General features: G+C 34.6%; 1 protein-coding gene across 1 annotated transcript; it reads right to left on the reverse strand.

The window, feature by feature from the left end:
* Positions 1 to 2,228: 2,228 nt before the first annotated feature.
* Positions 2,229 to 13,728, reverse strand: LOC127846418 (uncharacterized; the record flags this gene model as incomplete). The annotated part of the gene is made up of 4 exons (XM_052377644.1): positions 2,229 to 3,725; positions 4,022 to 4,240; positions 4,892 to 5,111; positions 13,711 to 13,728. Coding segments are annotated over 4 exons (720 nt in total), but the record flags the coding sequence as incomplete, so codon positions are not given.
* Between the last annotated feature and the right edge of the window lie 12,095 nt (positions 13,729 to 25,823).

Below are 25,823 nucleotides of genomic sequence, written 5' to 3' on the forward strand. Positions count from 1 at the left end.
CCTATATATAATGGTTCGCATATTTTCAGGGCTTCATAAAGGATGGAACTGACCGGATTCCGTAGGTAACGGCTTCTAATAAGCGTTTTAGTAACGCATCATTTAAAAAAACAAGCCCGCTTTTTTCCAACACAATTTATTTTAAGACAGCAAACAAATAAATCAAGCAAGAACGCCTAATGGACATAAAGCGCTCACATGAGACTAAGAACACCAAATGTGAAGACTTGAGCTTTTGATCTAGTTTTTGCCCTCACTTGATACAGTTTACAACGTGACCATCATATTTTAAACATAAAAATTCTGACCAAGTAAAACCAAAACTAAGTCATAAATGTGGCCATATATTGGAAACACGTCTTGTTAAATTTGACCTGGTGACCAAGTTTTCAGACGAATCTGGCCCAGATTATTCAAACTTGGCCATATATTGTCAAGATAAAAATCTGACCGATTTCAGCAAAATTGAGTCAAACATGTTATTCCTAGAGTAATAACAAGGCTCTTCTAACATTTGTAACATTAGTCTTGTGCGCTAGTTTGTATGCACGTGACTTACACACAAACACGTTTTAGGTATTGCCGAAATAAGCATTATGACCACGTTTCAGCAAGATTGGGTCATACATATGTCCTATAGAATGGTTAAATGGTTTTTCTAACATTTGACCTGGTGACCTAAGTTTTAGACGCACGTGATCCAGATTCAAACCCGGCCTAGATATTTCTAGATAAGCATTCTGACTATTGTTCATAAAGATCGGATGACAAATGTGGCCTCTAGAGCGATAACGTACTGAAGGTTAAAAACCGCACGACGACGGAAACCGGACATAGGGTGATCACAATAGCTCACATTGAGCGCTTGACACTCAGGTGAGCAAAAATTGTCAAACTAACACAATAATGTAATGCACTCAGAGATAAGAAAATACAGGATTAGTATCATTCACAAAGTTAATGACATAACGAGCATTGAGCAAAGTGAAAATGTCTCTTTACTCGGTGTAAGAAAGGTATTACTATTAAACACATCATGCCAAGGTAGTGTACCTTTTTATTATAGAAGTATTCTACACAATCATCTGCGTGTAAAGTTTACGGTGCATATTAGACTCTTAAGTGTGAAACAAAACACTTCATGGCTATTAAAATGACTTTCACCACCTTTAAGGTACACACTTACTGCATGTCTTCCTGTTGTAAATCGTGACGTATTAAATAAGATATATTAGCTAAAGATTACATCAACAAGAGTCTTTGTGAGAGAACGTGCGCGTGCAAGACTAGTTAGGGTTTCCTTCTTAAATCAATATCAATATGTAAATGATTTAACTTAATGTCTAAATGATATTTTATATTTGTAATACAGTTGTTTGAAACAAATGATGCAAGATTCCTTCGTGATACCATTAAACTGTTTTGAAAATGTTAATCTGGAAGATATGCGAACCATGTCAAACATCGTTTTTCTGAAAATCATAACACAATTTATCGTTTACTAATTGAATAATTTACATTTTTTCGAATTCAACTAGAATATTTCAAAATAAGGTCATTCACGTGTATACGTCCGCGTTTTCCATAATCTTATCAGTAGAATATATTTACAAAGAATATTTAATGATAAGCAAATTCATCAAAGTTGAGATTCACAATCATTGTTTACCATCACTGATTTGTTAACAAAAGGACATAAACATGACGAAACATATAAAAAAAGGTAAAAACTAATAAACATGCTTTCGTGATTTCTTTCAATCCTGTTACAAAACGTCTATACTATACTGCAAAGCTCAAAATCAATGTAAAAACAACAACATAAAAACAACAACAATTCGTCTGTCAGTCTTTCATTCAGCCACTAAAAAAACATATTGCTCTCTTTTGTAATAAGTAAAAGTGTAAAATTATGCATCTTACACGTGTAGTTTGTGATTATTTCTGCGCCCTTGATGCACGAGGACTATTGGCAATATGATCCATGATGGTGCAGCTGAAATTTCACTTAACCCATTTATGCCCAGTGGACTCTCCCATCCTTCTAAGTTGGATCAATATATTTCCAAAAGTAGGGGTGTCTGGTATGTTTATTTCTATATTTAGAATATTTCTTACAGAAATTTCTTTAAGCAAACAGCGCAGACCCAGATGAGACGACGCATTATGCGGCGTCTCATCTGGGTCTACGCTGTTTGCAATGTCCTTTTTTCAGGACGCTAGGCATGAATGGGTTAATGTTAATTTAATATTATCACTGCTTACATTTCTTGACATAATTGCTTTTTAATATATCGCGGTTACTCGATAAATAAACAACAGCGACTAATAAGACCTATTATAGCGACTACAATAGTCCCACTTGAGTATTAGCATCGCATTGCAACATCACAACATCAAAACGCTGTTTTTTTTATGTTTTGTGACAAAATCAACAAGATGTGGCTACTAGTTATGTAGTATTTTAAATTGCATTAGAAAGTAGCAAATCTACTGCTATCGGTTGCATTCAACGATGAAGTAGAATAATAACAATTTAATTTGAAATAATTTAACTTTTTTCGTTTGTATTTACTTTAACATGTTTTCTGAGAACAACACAAGTTGGGATTGTATAATGTTTGAAGAGTAAAAGTATACCTGGTGTCAACCCAAAATAATTTGCTATGGCCGTTCCAAGGCTGTGTTTGAATTAGGTTCGATTCATATTTGTGTTTTAGAGTGTTTTAGTGTTGTATTAAAGGGATCTTTTCACGCTTTGGTAAATTGACAAAATTGAAAAAAGTTGTTTCAGATTCGCAAATTTTCGTTTTAGTTATGATATTTGTGAGGAAACAGTAATACTGAACATTTACCATGGTCTAATAGAGCCATTATATGCATCTTTTGACGATTTTAAAACCTAAAAATTATAAAGCGTTGCAACGCGAAACGATTGAATAATTTGGAGAGTTCTGTATTTGTCGTTAAATTTTGTGAAACTACGAAGATTGCTTATATAAGGTATAAAATACGTTCAGTGTACTCGGCGGAATAGCTCAGTATGCTTGAGCGTTTTTACTTCAGGACTCTGGCAGGACTCCAGGGGTCACTGGTTCGAAACCTGGTCCGGGCAATGTTCTTTTCCTTTTTTTAATTTTATTCTTGATTTTTTACTGGAGCTTTTACGATCCAATGTTTAAATTTATCGATATAAAGCATTTAATGAATAAGTTAAAAAATGCCAAAATCTGTGAAAAGGCCCCTTTAATGGCTTTTGTATTGTGCCCGCCTGTTTGAAATTATTCACTTGCCTTGACGTAAAGGACTTCGTAATATAATAAAGTGTATCTACTGTTTGTGAAGCTGCATTTGTATGTATAGTATTGATAAAAACGTTAATCGCATTTGTTTTGTTGGAAAATTGTGGTGTTTCAATATGCTTAACGTGGCTTCAAAACACATGACATCTCAATTGCCGGTTTATGTTTCAAACAACTGTGCCCTTGACGTCTCTGTTATGGCAATACTGTTGACAGCAATGACGTCAAAGTTGACGTCTCCTTGCTTGAATGCCAAATCATCGAACTGACTGCATGTCAATGTCGCTTTGTTGTAGTGGGTACTGATGCAGTTCTTCGTGTTGGGACACCTTGATGTGCAGTCAAGTTTTGACCTGACATTTCCGGATACGTCGATTGCAGTGCCAGTGTGAACATATCCTTTAAAGACCTCATAACGAACGCCTGAAGAATAAGAACATGTAAAAAAATGAGAGAATTCATAATAGGCTGTTTTTACACATACGAAAATGTTTTGATAGCGGCATAGTCGCTGTCTCTAGTCTTCTAGGCACTGGTTAGTTAATACATTTATCCTCAAATATACATTTAAATGTTTGGATTAAACGTGTTAGTGTTTTACGTACTGTGACTGTTATATCACCGACCAATTGCATATACCTAATGTGTTTTTGTTAATATGAAACTGAGAAATAATTGTTTTTTCAATATCTTACATGTTTACACAATGTCTGACCTACCATTGGATGCAGCATAAGGAACACCTTCCACCTCAACCTCACACAGAGTGAGTACATCGAGAGGAGTTCTGCGCGTAATCCGTACCCACTGTCCGAACACCGGTGTATCTAGCTCAAACGTGTACGAAACGTCCACCTGTCCCGGGTGAAATCCTTCACGCGACTGAAAACCGCGCTCCGAAAACCCGACGTAAAGCTCGACGTCTGTAAGTCTATACCCTGAAATACATAAAACAAAAAACACTTAATACAAAGCGGTCGTGTGCGTGTCCTATAGTATTTGACTTTCGGAATGCCCAATATTAGGGTATGCCACTAAGAACTTTCGTTTCTTTTTATTACTTTGAAATCAACACGTCTTATAAACTGCTTATATTTCAAACTCTGGATATTTCCGCCTTATTGCTCCGTTTTGCTTTGAAATTAGCATATTGCCCATAAATGGACATATGGTTATTCAATGTATAGTTTTAATATTTTTGGTTGTTTGTACAGACACGCGCAACGATGGACCAGTCCTAAATAGGCAAATTATATCACTCCAGATGCATACTTGTGACATACACACTACAAATATGTGTAGGTTTCTTGTTAATCGTTATTTTCTAAACATGTTTGAATTTGATGCACCGCAAAGGGTTGTGATAATATGCACAACCAAAAACGATATTGTTTACAAAATAACGACTTAAAACATATAAACAAGATTCCAATACAAAACATTCTATTTTGATACAACGATTAAACGATCATAAATGTTCTCACTGTATAAATATACTGGCTATAACAATTTTCCACACATCAAATGAGAACGCACGACAAGCACTTCCATGAATTATGAGTTTCACCAAATTAAAAGTACACACTTACTAAACGATTGCCTGTTGTATATCTTGACGCTTCGGATGAGGAATATCTGCTGGAGATTCACCCACCATGATGTGTTGTAAGACAACGTGTGTGCGCACGACTTGTTAGTCTCACGATCCGGTGACGTGTTCCCGTCAACGGCAAGGTCTGCTGTAGACGGTAGAGTTCCATTCCATGTGTCTGTCTGGTAGGCAGGTTTTCCAAGAGCAACGTTAACAGCGTCTGTTAAACAAACAAAGTTGGGTGAACGGTAATGTCGGCAGCACTACAAAAACATGTCGCTTACATCATATCGGTGCATCTTCATTGAAAAAGAAAACGGTGATAAAACACGCCAAAGAACTTTGGTCACTTAGTGCTCGTAGTGAGTTTCTGAAATCACAAGTTTTCCATTGTCTGTCGTCTCGGCTCTTCTGTCGGAAGGTAGATGTTTATTCGACAATACAGAAATGTGTAAACAAGTGAACGCCTTTAAAATAGTATCTTATTTGAAAGTGTACATACCAGTGTGGGCCTCTACAATGACTCTTCCATGTGTGACCCCGTGATCGCAACTGACCAGCGGAAGAGGGGCACACACTTTGTTTTGACTTAAATAGCAACACTGCTGTAACATTAATGGTTTTAAGAACCCCTAGGTAACACATTCTTGTAACTGATTTCAAGTTATGACCTAAGTTAATACAAGTTTCTCCCGTTTTCAAAAGTATTTAAAAGACCGAGTGTCACAATGCTTGGGAAATAAATGTATCAAGTATACCTCTCGTGTCATATACAATTATTTACATATGGTTAAAAGATAACCAAATTTTATATGTAAATATAAGATAAGTATACAAAATAACACAAAACGATAAAATAATATCATGAATTAATAATATTTCATTGACCAACGCAATTTCATACTATTGTTCGCAAATTAATTGTGATTTCTATAATTTGCAATTTTTGCATTACAGTAATAATTCTAAGTTTCCAGACAGTTAAAATAATTAATTATTAAGTTTCCGAAAATGAATACATACAATTCACTTTTTAAAGTTAATGTCAAAAAATGTAGAGACATTATGAAAATATACCTATTTCATCTTCGTTAATATGTTTGATGATGTGTTACAGATAATTACTCCAATAGTGAACTTTGACCACAGAGAAAAAGATTAGCATCACTATACGGTAGAGTAAACCTTTAATTATTACAATTCAATTTATATATACTGCAAATGTGCTAATTGATATAACGTTGGTTTAATTATTGTCTTAAACGCCATCATATTTACTGCAATACAACTGGAGCCTATATGTCACACTTCAGATTTTGATCGGGAGCATTTTGTCTAAGATAACTTTACTGAACAGAACAGAACAGAATAGTTTATTTCGACTTAAGCATATACAGCTCTTCGTCATAAACATACATAAGCAATAACAGCATGCGTTATATTAAATACAAAACATACATCATTTCGAAGAAATATCAATTTAAAGGAATGAAATACAACATGTTTTAGTGAGGATTTCACATGGATGAGGTTACTACATAGTGATTACAAAATGTAAAAATGTAGTTTATTAATTGCAACACGTATAACATAATTATAAGCATATTGTCTGTGTGAAAAATATATAATTTATCCTACATATATAAGACATTTTCTCGCATTTTAAAGCATTTTAAACAAAACATGGCTAGTTTTCTTAGCACTATTTTATTTGAACTATTAAGTAGTTCTATAAACTTGAACATATTTGGACGAGATCTATAATACTTTGGAATGAATTCCTTACATCAGCATAGTAAGGACATTTAATAACAAAGTGATATTCATCTTCGATATCATTTAGGTTGCATAAAACACATTTTCGTTGATCTCTGACAATGTTCTGGTGTTTACCCGTTTCAATAATTAATTTGTGAGACGAAAAACGTAATTTAGCAATGATATTCCTATGTTTTTTATTTTCAACAATATTGGTTATATATGCCAGATACGCAGATCTTTCAAATATTGGTTTCAATGTCTTATATAAAATAATTGAACTAGATGATGTTACACTTACATTCCAGTTAGTAATATACTGATCTCGTAATCTGTGTTTTTTAAGTAACGGAATTAATTGATTAGGGTTCACGGATTCGGGAAATAGCCATACATCGTTAAAACCGGTTTGTCCCGTACTCTCGATGACCAATTGTTTGTGTTATTTTTTCGTTCAATTTCTAGTCTCTGTGATAGTAAAATGTGTTTAAGAATACAATTACTCTGTTTTACTGTATATAGTTTCAAAAAGGATTTAACGATTCTGACATATCTGTCTAAATACAAGGGGAATCGACCAACTTCGGCATATAGCGATAATGAGTTTGTTGACATCTTTACATTTAATATTCTTTTACAAAATTTACGATGAACGCGCTCAATGTATATACTGGTATTACTAAACATTTATTAACTAGCAAAACACTAATGTTAAGAAGTATTCCAACGACCATAGCCGGTACTAAATGACAAGAAACAGTTGTTCTTGAAATGATACAAAGAAAAGCTATGATTACATTAAGCAGATTTTATTGGTTGCCTTACGAAGATCATTGTGTGTATTTTGAAGATTACGACGTCATTCCGCGCCATTATATGTGGTCCGAGAGTTTGTCCAATCACTCATAAATAAATCACCCGATCCTGTTTTATTACCTACTACTAGTAGAAACTTATTAGACTTTTTAGACTACTACTACTAATAATAAAAGATGCCTATCCTACCGCGGTAAAATTTTAGTACTACTGCCAACACTAATAAAAGAAGATCACAGTTTGCCTGAATTATCTCGACCAATCAATGTAAAGCATTCATTACGGCATCAAAAATGGCAGCATGCAGTTCTGTTGCAGTACCGGCGGTATGTTCTAAATTTCTATATTTTCATCACGATTAAGTGTTCGCTTATCTACATGTTTATTAGTATTTAGCGACTGAAGACACTTACGATTGCTTTCACTGAAATATTATTTCCAGGAATTTTTTACTAGCAGCAAAACATGTCGACATCGAGAACGCTGTCTCTACAGCACGTGTAGGCCTAACCTTCATTCATGTTGAATTAAATTAAATTCATAGATTTAATATGTGTTTACCGATTGTAAAATAAACATTTTTATGTCGATATATATATATATATATGTTATTATGACATATTTTGTGAAATGTGCGACTCGATTTAGCCCCCCCCCCCCCCATTTAGGTGTTTCGCTGACGATCGCCACTGTCGCTACAAAATGACAAAAGGAAAGAGTTGTATCAAAGTAGCAAATTTATTTTTATGCTTTGACGTTTTATGGAAGATATAAGTGAATTAAAACAATGAATAATAACAGTAAAATTCATCGATAATTATCACTGTTTTACTGTGAAATGACGTCATTTTTGTGACGAAATGACGTCATTATTTCAGCAAAATTCTCCAGTTAAATTCGTTAACATTATAAACAAACGTTAAAAAATAATAAAAAAACTAGAAATGGCGTGGCAGAGGCCGACGCGTATCCCCACGCCGCATGTTTGACCCAGGGGCGCCCCAGGGTTGGTAATGGGGGCCATGCATAGTTGAGATTGACCGTATTGTCATAAGAGATGTTCAGTATCAATTTGAAGTAAATGGGTGTAGAAATGAAGAAGTAAATGTAAAATAACCTAAAAAATGAGTAAAAATCTCTGACCCGGCCCTACCCCAACCCCCATATCTTTTGATCCAAGGGTCAGATCAAAATTCAAAATAGTGCACTGTGGCACATACGGTATGCTCATAGGTACCATGTGTGTAAGTTTCAAGGTTCTAGTGCTAATAGTGTAGGAGGAGATAGTGGCCAGGACGGACGGACATACAGACGGCGGAGATAACCACATAATAGATTTCAAAATCTAAACGCGGACCCTAAGGTCAAGGTCACAGTGGTCAAAAATTTCATGCGCATGGAAAGGTCTTGTCCAGATACACATGCATACCAAATATGAAAGCAATATCTGAATGGAAACAGTAGTAATGGGCCTTTTTCGAATCGCGGTCGCAGATTTCGAAACCTGAAAACTGACACCAAGTTCAAGGTCAAGGTCATAGGTGTAAACAATTGTGTGCGCGTGGATAGGTGTTGTCTAGATACACATGCATACCAAATATGAAAGCAATATCTGAAGGGACACAGTAGTTATGAGCCTTTTTCGAATCGCGGTCGCAGATTTCTTAACTTTAAAACTGACCCTAAGTTCAAGGTTAAGGTCACAGGGGTAAAAAATTGTATGCGCATGGATAGGTGTTGTCTAGAAACACATGCATACCAAATATGAAAGCAATATCTGAAGGGACACAGTAATTATGAGGCTTTTTCGCATCGCGGTCGCAGATTTCGAAACCTTTAATCTGACCCCAAGTTCAAGGTCAAGGTCACAGTGGTAAAGAATTGTATGCGCATGGATAGGTGTTGTCTAGATACACATGCATACCAAATATGAAAGCAATATCTGAAGGGACAAAGTAGTTATGAGCCTTTTTCGAATCGCGGTCACAAGAAAATCTCTGACCTGGCCCCATCCCAACCCCATAACTTTTGATCCAGGGCTCAGATCAAAATTCCAAATAGTGCAGGGTCGCACATATGCTCATAGCTACCATGTGTGTAAGTTTCAAGGTTCTAGTGCATATAGTATAGGAGGAGATAGTCGCCAGGACGGACGGACAGACGCCGGAGATAACCACAATATCCACAGGCTTTTCAAACAGCGTGGGGATATAAAGAAAATTTGGAGATTCGGTGGAATATCGACTTTAATTCACTAGTGATCACAGAAAATATATTTTCTCACTTGTGGCTGCGCCACTCGTGAAAATATTATTTTCTATGATCACTCGTGAATTCATATCGATATTTCACCGAATCTAACAAATATCCTCTATATATTACCATGACCGTAGACCATAAAACACTAAGCGCGACTTGTTTTCTATAGAAAAAGAAGGAACTCAAGTGTGGGTTGTTCTGCAATAATCATGGGCGAAGATTAATGTTTCGAAAATAGTTCCGAATAAATAAAGAAAATATTGCAGTAAAATGCACGTGCAAAAACCCACTCTAAAAGAAATATAATAAATGTAGCGTGTATATAATTCAAATGAAACCACAAATTGTATATTTAGTGATAAGTGGCATAACCAACTACAAATAATGTTATTTGTTAAAGAACGTAATTAAGAAAACATTAATAGCATGTCAGCTTTTTAGTAGCATCAATAAACGTGACGTCATTGAGTTTCTACGATTTTTGTAATCAATGAAAGTGACGTCATTTGCAAAATATTTAAGAATGAAAACGACGTCATATATTTGTAGAATTCAATGCCGTCACTTAATAGTGAACTTTGTACTAAGAAGGACGAACTATTGAAAAAAGCTTGAACCAAATCAATCAGAATCGTGTTAGAATAGAAATAATAATTTTCTATGATTGTTTGTTGTCAAATAACCTACAGTAAAGGAGTATAGATGCATGTGATCAAATCCCTCGTGCTTCGCACTCGTAATTTAATTCCTACGCATCTAAACTCCTTAGTGTTGGTTATTTGACAACAAACCATGATAGAAAAAATAAAAGTATATTTCTGTCATTGCCGAAAAGTGTATTATTCATTTTTTATTTTTCATATTAAAGAAATTTTTTTAATGTAATTCAACATCTAAAGCCATAAATAAACTATGAAATTAACTTAAATAATTTCGGAGATCTTCATTAGCGAAACTTTGTAACTTTTCAGATCGCTGAAGATTTATTGACAAGTACATACGTGCAAGCTGTATATAATTAGCAGGGGTTTCACTGGGTCTAAACAGTTTTCGCCACTAAATTCGTTACTTGTAATAAGTCGGAGCCCATGTTTGTCAATAATAACAGCTTTCACAATAATTCATGTTACATTTCCTAGTTTATATATACATAGAAACCAAAGATTCCCTTTGTGTTTTAACAGTAAATTGTCAGACATCTTTCCAAACGTTTTTATGCCTTTCATGCGTATTATTTTCCCTCATTTACAATACACACCTTCAAATATTTTATAAAAAGTATTATGTATATCAAGGAGTCATTTACCAGAGTGTTAATAAAATTTATTTTCATTTGTAAATAATTGGTCATTTCTGAAATGTTAATAGTGAGTTATTGCATGTTATCATAACTCGGGTTAAACTTGATTTTCGGCTAAGGGGCATAAGGTACAAATGCGCTATACGATAGGTTTACGCAATTATCTACTTATCCAAATCAAGCACTTATTTCAACATTGCAGATGAGAATGTTAAGAATTACCCAACTGCCCCGAAACATCTACCCTTAATGTGGAATACCGCTGTCAACCATAATTGTTTTTAAATTAAAATTAGAACAATGATTTTTTTTACACTAGATGCATATTTTCAGAAAAGGCAAAGGAAGGACTTTTCAGAATTGGAGTTGGGGGTGCTGGAGGCAGCATGGCTGAAAGGCATGACTTCTACCAGAAAAGAATGCCAGCCTAAGATCCTTGAAGTGGCCACACAACTTGAAACTACATCTGAAAGAATTCAAGTAAAATACCAACCATTTAGCTAACAATTTTACATGACTATGGGTAGTTTTATACCCCCACAAACGAAGTTTAGGGGGTATATAGGAGTGAACTTGTCTGTCTGTCGGTCGGTCCGTATTAAGTGTCCGCTCTCTAATTCAAGTTGTTTTCATCCGATCTTCACCAAACTTGGTCAGATGTTGTATCTAGAGGATGTGTAGGCCAAGTTCGAACATGGGTCATGGCAGGTCAAAAACTAGGTCACGGGGTCACTTAGTGCGTTTTAAACATTGATCATTTACACATTGATCATGTTGTCTGCTCTCTAATTCAAGTAGTTTTCATCCGATCTTCACCACACTTGGTCAGAAGTTGTATCTAGATGATGTGTAGGTCAAGTTCGAACATGTGCCATGCAGGGTCAACAACCAGGTCAGGGGGTCACTTAGTGCGTTTTAAACATTGAGCATGTTGTCCGCTTTTTTTTGCGAAGACATCATGCAAATATTCTATGTCAATGCAGCATGTGGGGGTTTTAGTCACGTCTGTGACAAGTCTCTAGTTAGCTTTTGTAATCGCCTGTTTGCTGTCGTGTTTCGTCAACATTTAACTTGTTAACACTCTTAAGGCCACAATTGTTTCCAATCTTAATGAAACTTGGTTAGAATATATTTCACATGATATCTTGGCTGAGTTCGAAGCTAGGGCGCGTAGTATTAGAAACTAGGTCAAACTAAAAAAAACTATATTGTTAACAGTCTAGAGGTCAAATTATAGTGACAGTCGGAACACTAATGCTGATGATGTCTCAGTTGAGTTTGATATTCCGATTCGTCGAAAAACAGGGGACCGACAGATTTCATTTTATGGCTATAGAGAAACCTTGTGAACACTTCACATGTTATATTTAAAGTAAATCTTTATTTAACTTTACAGGGCTCAACATTAAAAGTTGTCCTATTGCCCCTGGCAAGTAAAAGTTGGGTCAGGGCAAGTTATCTTATATTCTAGTTGTCCGCCCAGGCAAGTGCAAAAAAGAACAAAGAGCATTAAATTTAGACTTAAATTAGACTTTAATTGCTGTAATCATTTTATTAAATGTTCAAAAATAAAAAGGTTGTGTGGTGTATCATTTTGATGTTTATTAAAAAAATATGAGGTTTACAGTTAATGTGATATTTCATGTTTGGGCAAGTGGCTTTACGTTCAGGGCAAGTTGATTTTCTAAGTACTTGCCCGGCAGGACAAGTTGGTTTTTAGGTTAAGCCCTGCTTTATTAAAACATTTTTTCTTTGGAAATGATATTTCAGCCAAGTTTTAAAAATGGTTGTTGCTCGTTGGAAAACATGTACTCGTGACATGTTTTGAACACTCTGGAAGTCACATTTTAGTGCTATCTTCATGACCCGTAGTCAGAACATTTGTTCTTTTAAGTTTGAAACTGGGTCACATGAGCTTAAAACCTAGGTCATTAGTTCATATTTATGAAAAAGCTTGATAGCACTCTTAAATCCGCATGCTTTGTTCTACTGATATTTTCCGTGCAAATAGAAAAATGTGCATAGAAATCAACTTAAAAAATATGTACTTTATTATTCTTAATTCGACCGTTTCACTTTATTTCTCAGTTGAGTCTCGTAAGGCCTAGGGTCATCTAGTTGTATTACCTTTCAAAAGGGGCAGGTCCGTGCAAATAGAAAATACTAGTAACTAATTTTACTAGTTACACATGTAGGGATGTTTGTAAACGAGTTATACTTGGTAATCCTTAAATAGTATTAATTTCATGGATATGTAGTTATTATAGTCATACAAATTTATCATCGCTTTTAGGCATGGATTGGCAACAAGAGGTCAAAAATGAAAAACACCAACTCAACGTTCAAACAATACCAGAGAGATAGAAAAAGAGTCTACAAGAGCGGGCCAAATGCATACGCCATGTTCGTGAGCACTCAAAAACGAGGTAATGTCGCTGTAATTTAACGTTTGAAATCAAAAGTATATGTTATGTATATTACAAATATTACTTATAGACTCCACTTGTTTTGTAAGTAAAGAACATACAATACGAAAAACATGTATGGATAAAATGTGGCAAACATATTTTAAGTTCCATATATGAAGAATGTTAAAAAAATCTTTTGTGAACTTGCTTACGCAACGTATGTAGGAAAAGTGCAGTTCATCAGAATGAAAACTCTTGCGTAATAATAACAGTTATATATATATATATATATATCAATATACAATCAATTACCGTTTATTATATTTGAATGCTTATCTTTATCTGGGCCTTTACTGACAATGATTTCAGGTATCAATATTTGACTAAATTCAATGTTAATGCACGTATGAAGCTTGCACTGATGAGAATACGCTCAAGTCTGGCTTCGATACCATAAAATTTACTGTAAATTTTTGCGCATTAAACTTTGTTGGGGCTCAACACCTTGTAACCCTTAAACATACGCTTTCACAAAATTGAAGAAAAACACTTTAAGATAAAATAAAGTCTTAATAACAGGTTCAAAGGATAAGAAAGAGTTCTTCAAGGAAACGTCCGAAGCCTGGCGAAACCTTGATGAGCATACAAAAAAGCAGCTAACAGAGGAAGCTGAAAAAATCCGCCACAAACCACACGAGAAGGCCGATATTAAAGAAGTTGTGAAACAACAGATGCGAATTATATCAGATGCAGTATAATATATATATATATATTATCTTGATTTTTAAGAATTTGCATATATCATTTTGCATAGTATGTATGACACAATAGAAGTAGATGATCTGTAGCTTTTTAAATATGGTAACCATATGCTAAATCTGCAGTTTATTCAACGATGATTTCCGGACGTGTAATTAATTGTCCTTAGTATATAGTTAAAATTATAATTATAACAATATTCTTAATAATTGTTGTACAGTTGTATTCTACGTTAATTTCAGTATGTTGTTTGAAAAGAACATTAACAAAATTGAAGCATACCATTAACACAGACGGTATTTCAATGTTGAAGGCTAACTAATTTTACACTGCACTATTCAGAATAATTTCACCATAATAGACAATTTAAGAGGACGTGAGTCATTTCATGTAAAACACAACATCATAATTTCCGGACTTCTTTTTCAACACCCAATTACCTGGATGATAATTTATCTTAAAATGAAGTAAATTTATTGATATATTAAACATTTTTATGTTAATATTGTACTTTAAATATCGCTATATTTGTTATTTTTTGTTTTGTCTGATACGCAAAGTAAGCAAGTCGTATTATTCCGATGTCCCATCTGTTATGCAAGTAATACTTAGCACTGGTCTATTAATATGAATGATTTGGGTATGAAACCCAAATTTGTGTGTAATTAGAATTTAAAATTCACGTAACTGAATAATTATTGTGCAGACAATAGCAAATGCTTAATCTTGGAAAAAAATCATACGATGAAGCGAAATTAATCAATTAGAAGCCGTTAGCTTAGCTTTGTAATTAGAATAAGTTATAATTGTAATATTTTGTACAAATAACTAAAATAATAGAAGGCAGCTATAACTCTTCAATTTGACCTGTATTTTTACAGTCTGCAGTATTGAACTCGGTTGGGTACCATTTTGGTGGGATAGGCATGGATGCCAACGGAAGCTCAGTGATTGCAGTAGGGACTGAAAAGGCCCTGAACTTCTTCACGCCTGTTTCCATAGAAAACGATTTAAGGACCTTTCTGAACATCACAGGTACCGGTTGACATCTACTGAATGCATCAGAAACAATCTATTGCTGGAGGATTAAAAATCACTTTTAAGGGACTTTTTGATGGGGTATTGTTCGGGAGCATCACTGCCATAATTATCAATTTGTAATATAATCAGGTCATCAAAGTTAGCTTAGCTTAATAGTTATGACAATATAATACCCATGATTGCATTTTTAAATTCCATTCTTGTAAAAATACGTGAAATATCCCGTATTTTTCCACTTAATAAATAACATTGTCGCTTTACAATATCATTGTAAAATATTGACACAATATACACATTTGGAAAATAGCAACCAAAAATCATTTGGTAACATAACTCTGATAAGTGATGTACAAATTGATATGACATTTAAGCTTTTTTGCGTATTTTTAATTAATTGGGTGTTATTTTTCATTCGAATGTTTTGAAGAACATTTTGTTTGTAAAGCTCCACTTACATGTATTTCCAATATCTTCATGGAAATTTTTTAATTAAACCTATTGTTGTATGCATGCAGTATTAAAAGTAAAGTAGCCTATCTAGTTGCTGACATTGAGATGTCTTCCTTTTTATATATGATCACAGCTGTTAAATGATCCATTTGAAGTGTGGTCTGTATCGAATAGAAGTTACAATGTTTTTTAAGAAAATTACTCATACAATCATGTTAAAAAGGAAGACATCTCAATGTCAGCAAACTTTTCTGGATCCTGCGAATACTTTAAAAGTTCTTCATATTTTTTCAGGAAACTTAAAACATGGATAGATGGCAATATTGAGATTATGCATGTCATTTCATTGATTCCTACGTCGAAAATTCTAGTTGCTATTGTAAAAATGTATGTTAAAAATACTCACCGGTAATTTTACTGACAATGATGGAGTTTCACCGGTAGGAGACCATATTGCTTGGCAATCTCTTGTTTTGTTGTGTATTTATTCAAACCATAAGGACCCTTCTTCATAAAAAGTTGTAAAACTTCTTATAAAATAATTGTGTTAAAGGCCAGCACACAGCTGCCAGTGCTAAGACGATGAAAAACGACGACGAGTTGGTGAAATTAGGGCAACAAGTTCGTCATAAGTTTAATGAGTGTTGGGGTATGTAAAAAGAAAAATCCTTTCACCACATTGCAGTACTTGTACATACATATGTTAAACTTTAGAACTATTAAGATAGAAGTCTGTATTTAACTACAAATAATTACTTTTATAATTTATTATGTGTGTGTGTGTGTGTGTGTGTGTGTGTGTGTGTGTGTGTGTGTGTGTGTGTGTGTGTGTGTGTGTGTGTGTGTGTGTGTGTGTGTGTGTGTGTGTGTGTGTGTGTGTGTGTGTGTGTGTGTGTGTGTGTGTGTGTGTGTGTGTGTGTGTGTGTGTGTGTGTGTGTGTGTGTGTGTGTGTGTGTGTGTGTGTGTGTGTGTGTGTGTGTGTGTGTGTGTGTGTGTGTGTGTGTGTGTGTGTGTGTGTGTGTGTGTGTGTGTGTGTGTGTGTGTGTGTGTGTGTGTGTGTGTGTGTGTGTGTGTGTGTGTGTGTGTGTGTGTGTGTGTGTGTGTGTGTGTGTGTGTGTGTGTGTGTGTGTGTGTGTGTGTGTGTGTTTAAACCCTATTTACTGACGCTCGCTTGCCTAACAAGCCTACGCTTATATACACGCTCTCGAGTCCGTTTCCTTGGTGTCTATGGGGGAGATCTGAAGAACGCTCCCACAGTGGGGATCGTACCCGTGACCTCCCCGATCGCTAGGCGGACACCATATCCACTACGCTAAGGCGATCTATGTTTGTTAGTTTTTTAATTGCTATTTAAAAGCTGCATACATTGTTTGATTGTAATTGCAAGTTTAACAGATCATTATTTAACAGGGACCGGGGGCAAGGGTAATTGTATTGGTTCATGTTGAATATAGTCTGTTTCGATCATCAAGCATTTTTGTTTAATTACAGAGAAAATCACTGGAATAAAGAGTCTTCCATATGCTCTTGTAAGGAACCAACATGTGCAGGTGACCTTGCTAGGATGTGAGGGGGTTACATTCAAGGAACCAAGCTGGTACGGCAAAAAAGACCTGCGATATTTGCTGTCACAGTTGAAGGCGTTTGATGTACAGTAAGTTAATATCCTCTAAACAATCACAATTAATTGCAACGCTGTATATGTGAGTTAATGCATACTGCTTATTTTGTATAAAAACGATAAATGTATTTAAAACTCAAGAGAGTTCATGTGGATAGTATCTATGATAAATGATCCCGATGTACTATTTTTTAAATGTATATGCATTGTTGATTGTTTCATATGTGCATATGTCATATAACAATTCATTTTTCAGGTACCCCACAACTACCACGGTGCCATCATCAGCTGAACTAGAAACCAGGTATCAAAAAAACTGATTGACATTCAAGTGTTACACGCGATTTATTCCTTAATGATAAGATCCATTGGCGACGACCAACTACCATATTCTATGCAAAAATACCAGATATTAAATATATATGATAAATATATATAATTTAACTCACCTCTGTGTAATTGTTGAAAAAACATATAATCACCATAAAACAAGGCATGAGGTTAAAATATCGAATGAATACTATTTCAGAAAATGTTCCGAGGTCCTTGAAACAGCTGAGTCTGTCTACAACAGTGATAATGTAATCAGCCAGTTTGCTGAGCATGAAGGTATTTTGAACCCATTAATAGGATAAGAGGCATTTGTTACCTCAACTTTTCGAAACAAAAAAAGCTTTTTCTCTCGCAAAGGCGTGAGCTTCCAAACAAGTTTGTCTGTGACAAATTTAAAGTTTAGGAATAGTTTAATTGATTTCCTTTTATATTGAAACATGGTTATGACTTTACTCCATAAGAACTATATTGAAATAAGTGATAACTTGTTGTTTTTTATATATGTCAATAGGGACACGTGTATTTCAATAAGGTCGCCGACGTGTAATGGATATGGTGTCTGCCTAGAGACCGGGAGGTCATGGTTTCGATCCCCACCGTGGGAGCGTTCTTTGGATCTCTCTCAAAGACACCAAGTACTGGTTCTAGGCCCAGGAAACGGACTTGAGAGCGTTTATATAAGCCTCAGGCTTTCGATACAATCGAGCTAAAATAAATAGGTTTAAAATAATAGGGACACGTTAAAAAATGCAATCCCCCCCCCACTCCGGTAACAAACTGTCACAAAATCTTGGACCCCACCCCCTAAAGTACGTCACAAACTCACACTGTCAAACATATTTCTTTTTAATTAATACCTATTTCAAAGTGAATCTAAAACACAATTTACTATTAAACCGTATTAAAAGTTCACTTAAAAGAACTTTCACATTATTAAATTGACTTTACTACTAGAATAGTTCATTGTCAACAGTTGTCACAGATTTTTATTGAATACCCCCTCCCGCATGTCACAAACTGTCACACTTTCTTACAACCCCTTCCCCATCCAGAGCGTGACATACTTGTGTTTCCGACAGGTACATAATGGGCAACTAAGCGCGCATGTATATGAAATTGAACTGAGATTTTGTATTTCGCATTTACATCTTATGATGGTCTTCTTCCTATTTTGTGACATAATTTCCGTATGTGACATGTTCCCCACCCTGGCGATGTTGGTGTTTTTGTAAGATGTGCATAGTCAATAATTTAGAAAACTATACATTCAGAAATGATTTTGACATGCATGTCATAACACAGCACTGTGGGGGTTGTTATAAATCGTTGTGTTTTCCTTTACTTCTAGATTCAAATGTTTCGGGCATGTTGGAAAACATATTCAGTGAAGTGGAACAGTCTTCTGGACTTGAAGCCGTTACAGAACTTGGTAATCGTTTAAATTGCTTCCATTTTTTACTGTAATGCATGGGACCATAAATCAGAACTTAATAAGCTTTATTTCCTGTATAATAATTACTCATTTTAACATAGTTGTAAGCGGGCTATGTTGGAATGAAGTTATTCATCATACTTTCGGTCAGGGATTTTTTAAATCCCCACTTGGGTGGGAAGCATTACAAATTGCAATTGTCAGTCTGTACATATAACGTACGTCAAAAAGCTTTAGTTTTCCTATGGAATGTACACATGTAGCCCCAAAACATTTAGTTTTGAATCCCTCATTAACACATGGTACTACCATCGGTACCATGCAATTTACTTGGCTGTGCATATGATTGTAACAATGTTCTCAACACAAGTGATGTCCTTCCTCCAAAATATTGGAATTTGCAGTTTTATATGGTAGTTGTTCAGCATATTCAATTATCAAGTTTTAAAAAATGCAAGTGCAAGTGTTATCTTTCAATTCAAGTTTCTTTTATTTCTTTTGCGACAAAAAATACACATACTTTTAACTTACAGAGGCTGAGCAAAGACTCACAGATGTAATGGTTGAAAATTTGAAGGATTTACAGATGTATGCAAAAGGTTAGTTTATTACCATCTCAAATGCAAACAAACGAAGAGCTACTTTGTGTCATTAAAACAACAAAAATCATTTCCCAAATCGAGAAAAGCGATGCAATTTTTACAAATCCAAAGGGAACCCGACCCTATTCCCAACATGATGAAATGGTTTATTCCTCTATGCAATTTTTTATACCCTTACATATTTGTCACTTGATTTTTACTGCAGTCTTGTGATATTATGTAAACATTAATAAATGCTTAATAGAGAGTGTTTTCCAAACCAAAATCAGGAATATCTCTTTCAGATAAAAAAGATGTCACACAGATGAAACTTGGTCCTAACAAGAAAAAGAAGCAAAAATTGACAGGTAAAATGTGAAATCAGATTCTGAGAAACGTACACAAATTGGAGCTGAAAGATGCCATTTACCCACTCGGAATTATATTATCTTCAAATGATATATTTTACCACAATGTGAAATTAACTCGTATGTTGTACAAACGTACATAAAACAACATGATAAAACACTGCCGGCACAAAAGTTTCTCTTTAGAAAGTGTGCTGCATCTGAAGATATATGTAAAATAGCAATGTGCTAATAATTATGCAAACCTAGCATGGGCTTTAATTTCGCCACTCTTGTTAGGTTCAAGATCACTGTTAATTATAATATGAAAACAAACGGTTTCTTCTCAGAAACTTGACTTATGATGGGAAAATGTTGGTATAAAAGTTTAAGTCTACCGGTTAGTAGCTTACCTATATCGCTTAATTGGGATTCCGTTTTTGACCATTTGGTCCAGATCAATGTCACGTTTCCTAAATATGCAACAACTGTATCCTCTCAATAACTTAAATTAATATGATGTTATTATTTTGAAAGTGTGCATATTGGTCGCTTACATGCCCACATTAATTGAGATCATTTGTGATCAATATCTATTTCTGACTTCTAGAAAGTAGAGAAACTGTGCTTTCTCTGAAAGTGTGTGTGCAGTAAGCACACATGCAGGCTAAGCTTGGAACTGTACGATTATATAAATTAATTTAAAAACGTAATTATTCAAGCTCCTGTTTCGTGTTACTGAAGTCTTTTGGTGTTATGTAAACACTAATAAATGCTAATTAGACCGTTTTCTCCAAAACCAAATCAGGTTTATTTCTTTCAGATAAAACAGATGGCACGCAGATGAAACTGGCTCCTAAAAAGAGAAGAAAGCAGAAATCGTCAGGTAAAATGTGAAATTTGAGTCTGTTAATGAAATTAAGTGAAGAACGTAACAAAACTTTGAGCTGTAAAATGTCATTAATCCATTCGAATTTTCATTAACTTTAAAGCGTTTATTTTACCAGAATATGAAATATCATCATGTGTTATAGCTTCTTGCATATAACAACACGATACAATTGAAAATAGATATATCATGCTCATATTTAAGTTACTGTCATTGTCACTGTTATTTTTTTATGATTGTATGCAACTATAAGTAACATTCATCATTCTTTTCTAAGAACAGCTATGCCAATACAGTCGTTCAGATTATTTGTATTATGATTATACTCTATTAACGTGTGTTTGAGTAATGCTTCATTTTTCAATTGATATGTATCGTAGTATCGATATGGCAAATTGTTTCTTTTTTTTTCAGAAAAGCTATACACTGTTGATAACTTGATTAAAACAAAAGAAGAAAACAGACGACGTTATTTTTTAGTAAAATGGAAAGACTATGAAGAACCGACATGGGAGCCAGAAGAGAATATTTCCGAAGAATTAGTTCAGAATTTCATGCTGTCATTCTCTTCTTGAAATGAAACAAAACACAATTTTTTTATACATTATGCAGAAACCATTGTATGTGTCTATATTGAAGAGCAACACAGCATGAAAGTCTGATTTATTGTTAGGAAATATTCACTTCTGGATACAACTTTATAATGCCAATTGCTACAAATATGATAATTTGAATGGTTTTTTTTCTAAGTGGTTTGTTAGTAAGTACCTTTTCACAATTCAGTAATACTATATTACCCAAAAGGCTTCTGTTCAAAAAGATTAGTGCACCTAAAAGGCTCTAATTGTATTGCACTGTATTTGAGGGCGTTACAGACAATTATTCGTTACGTTATAACCAAATCAAAGCTAGCACAGTTTATTTTAGTTATATTGAATAATTTTAGGCTCATACTACAGTATGTAAAAGCCCTTTTTGTACTATGAGGTACAAGGCTTACCTTTGTAAGTACCTTTCTGCATATGAAAAGAAATCACATGAATTAATAAATAAAATAAAGACAAATATCTTACCATCATTAATACTTAATTGTGATAGGCCTTAAGGCAAAGATTAATTAGCAAATTGAATTTTTTATAGGGGCCATTTTTATGCTCCCCCAAAAAAAATTTGGGGGAAGCATATAGTCGCCGCTTCGTCTGTCCGTCCGTGTGTTCGTCCGTGCACAATTTTTGTCCGGGCTATTTCTCAGCAACTAATGACCGGAATTCAATTAAACTTTATGGGAAGCTTCACTACCAAGAGGAGATATGCATATTATCAGCCGGTTCTGGTCGGATGATTTTTCACAGAGTTATGGCCCTCTGAAATTTTTCATTGTACATATAGTGCAATTCTTGTCCGAACTATTTCTCAGCAACTTATTACGGGAATTCAATTAAACTTTATGGGAAGCTTCACTACCGACAGGAGATGTGCATATTATCAGCCGGTTATGGTCGGATGATTTTTCACATAGTTACGGCCCTTTGAAATTTTCCATTGTACATATAGTGCAATTCTTGTCCGAGCTATTTCTCAGCAACTTATCACGGGAATTCAATGAAACTTTATGGGAAGCTTCACTACCAACAGAAGATGTGCATATTATCAGCCGGTTATGGTCGAATGATTTTTCATAGAGTTACGGCCCTTTGAAATTTTCCATTGTACATATAGTGCAATTCTTGTCCGAGCTATTTCTCAGCAACTTATCACGGGAATTCAATAAAACTTTATGGGAAGCTTCACTACCAACAGGAGATGTGCATATTATCAGCCGGTTATGGTCGCATGATTTTTCACAGAGTTATGGCCCTTTGAAATTTTATATAAACTGTACATATAGTACAATTCTTGTCCGGGCTATTACTCCCCAACTACTGACTGGACTTCAATGAAGTTTTATGGGAAGCTTAACTACCTTGAGGAGATGTGCATGTTATTATTGGGTTCTGGTTAGATGATTTATTTAGAGAGTTATGGCCCTTTGAAATTTGTAAGTTGCTAAACCATCCATCGTATTATTATTTTGTCCAAAGTTATGCCCCTCAAGACGTTACCTTTTATCTGAATATATAGTGCAATATTGTGACAAAAAAAAACTTTGGGGAGCATCACCCGTCTCCGACGGTTTCTTGTATAACATATTGTTGATGTTCAAGTTCAACAGAACCTGAATCATAGAATATGCCAAGTAAAACAGTTTCGATGAAGTTTATTACAATTACGAATGCCATCACAGATTGAATATTGAGACAGGTACATGGGCTAGACCTATGTCGATTCCATTAGATCAAAGATTTTTTTTTAGAATTAACTCGAAGGTAAGTTTCGTTTTATTCTTGAATGTTAATTATATAAGAAACTGAGATCGAAATATATTCTATTGTTTACAGACAAAGACCAAATATGTACACATATATCAAGCTACTTACGTCCATTAATGGGCAATCTTTGCTGATGTGCTTTGTACTGCAGATATATTGTTGTTACTCTTATTGTATTATGTATTGTTATGTATTCTTCATATTGCTATGCAGAAAAGCATGATAGTGATACTGTAAATTTTCCAACATCATCTGTTTGCAAAAATGTTAGGAGTATAAAACATTACTATGGTAAAAAATTATTTACTTGTCTTCCTCATGTTTTTACAAAGACTATTTGAAAATAAAAGATATTGGTATCAATATCAAAGTAAAGTTTGGTTGAAACGTGTACAATATTTAAAATACCCAGTATCCTAATCTGTCGTTAAAATTATAAAATACTTTACAACATTTTCTATTGCTTGTCCATAAAAAATTTCGAGGCTAGCTTTGCTTTCTATGTGATTTTACTATTATTTACCTTTTATTAATTGTATATGCAAATTTGTGGTGTATGTATGTTTCCTGATGTAAAACTTTGTAACCTGTGCGAGTTGCTTTTGTTTGTACGTCATATGTTTAAAAATTTGTATAAATCTTGCGTACAGACAATTAGTTGTTGTTATCTGTCTTGCCTTAAATAGACCATCTTCTAACTTATTATACATAATGCCTTCAAGTATAATGACTTCAGTTTAAGGATCAACCCCGGCATCTTCTGGTCACTAAGCGGACACCATAGTCTCTATGCAACCGCCACCTCACTAAGCATTAAGTTAACGAGTAATGATTTTGATTTCGTTCATCATCTGATATTGATCGTAAGAACTGGAAGGTGTAGGTTCCTAAAAATATAACTTGCGAATGGTACAATATATTATCAAAAGGTCTTTAGGATGAGGGTACTGCATCAGGCTTTTTCTCTAATCTATAATAATGGGTAACCCGACTATATGTGTGCCTTACCATAAAGCTGTACTTCTGGACAAAGAGAATATCTGGCTTTTTTGTGTCTTGACAATGTGATCCTAAAATCGTTAAAAAGTATACTGTAATGATATGAAAGAGATTAAAATTCTAGTATGAAATGTGTCCACTTTATCAAATTCTTGTCTTAAAATGGGTCCAGTTTATCAAACTTCTTGTATTAAAATGGGTCCACTTTCTCAATGGTATCGTATACAAATGGGTATACTTTTTATAAAAATCTTGTATCAAAATGGGTCTTATTTATCAGAGTTCCGGTATAAAAATGGGTCACATTTCGGAAGTCTCCCTAAAATTTGGGAAGTTACCCCCCCCCACCCCCGGGCATTTAGTAGTATCAATTGTATACTTGTATAAAGAGTTATCGATGAAGTACGTTGACATGCTTTAATCTTGACATTGGAAAATGTGTTTTGTTAATATCCGCACGGTTTCAGTCCAATAAGTGATCTTTTAATTAAAACGATTTAAGCCAAACATGACAATCTGAAATGGACTAAAATAAGGCGACATCTTTAAGTCTTTCGGTGCTTTGATAACAAATCATTAAGCTGCTTCATTTTTTCAACATTACAGTGAACAGACACAACTTCTTCACCCATTCAATACACAATTTCGTTCTTTGTAACTTATACTTTGAGTGTTTACCATAAGAACGTATTTATATAACTCTTCATTATCTGGAACTGTATTTTCAAGCAATATCCGAATTAATCTTACCCGAAATTACTATGTTAATGCCAATATATTTAGCTTCGAAAATAGAAAATAGTATAACAAATTAATACCAAAAAACTATTTTAATGTTTAATAAAAGAGTGGTCTACAATATAAACCCAATATAAGTCATCGGTTTGCACAAAAAAGCGTAAGAAATCCAAATTTCATATGTAAAGGTTATATTACACTGATTTATCACGCTATTGAAAAATTAGCGTGAACACTAACTGCATTTACTAAAACATTCAAACAGCTGCACGAGTGCTATATATTTAATGTAATAAAAGAAAGTTTCTTTATACAGTTAAACATAGAAGATAATGCCTAATCTGTGTGTTCATGTGTGTTGGTTTTAGTTGAATAAGAGTTGTCGCGTATTACTCGTTACAAGGCCGTGTCTGACCTTTAACGGACACGAACATCTGGTAGTGGGGTATCCCCGCTACATGACTTTCCCTGCAGAACTAGAATGAAACGCAATAACGGACATGAACATCTGGTAGTACAGTATTCCCCTTACATGACTTTATCGTGCAGAACTAGAGTGATACGCAATAACGGACATGAACATCTGGTAGTAGGGTATTCCCCTTACATGACTTTCTCGCGCAGGAATAGAGTGATACGCAATAACGGACATGCACATCTGGTAGTCGGGTATTCCCCTTACATGACTTTCTCGTGCAGAACTAAAGTGATACGCAATAACGGACATGAACATCTGGTAGTACGGTATTTCCCTTACATGACTTTCTCGCGCAGGAATAGAGTGATACGCAATAACGGACATGAACATCTGGTAGTACGGTATTCACCTT

This window comes from Dreissena polymorpha, chromosome 9 (assembly GCF_020536995.1).
Source record: "Dreissena polymorpha isolate Duluth1 chromosome 9, UMN_Dpol_1.0, whole genome shotgun sequence".
NCBI classification, from domain to species: domain Eukaryota; kingdom Metazoa; phylum Mollusca; class Bivalvia; order Myida; family Dreissenidae; genus Dreissena; species Dreissena polymorpha.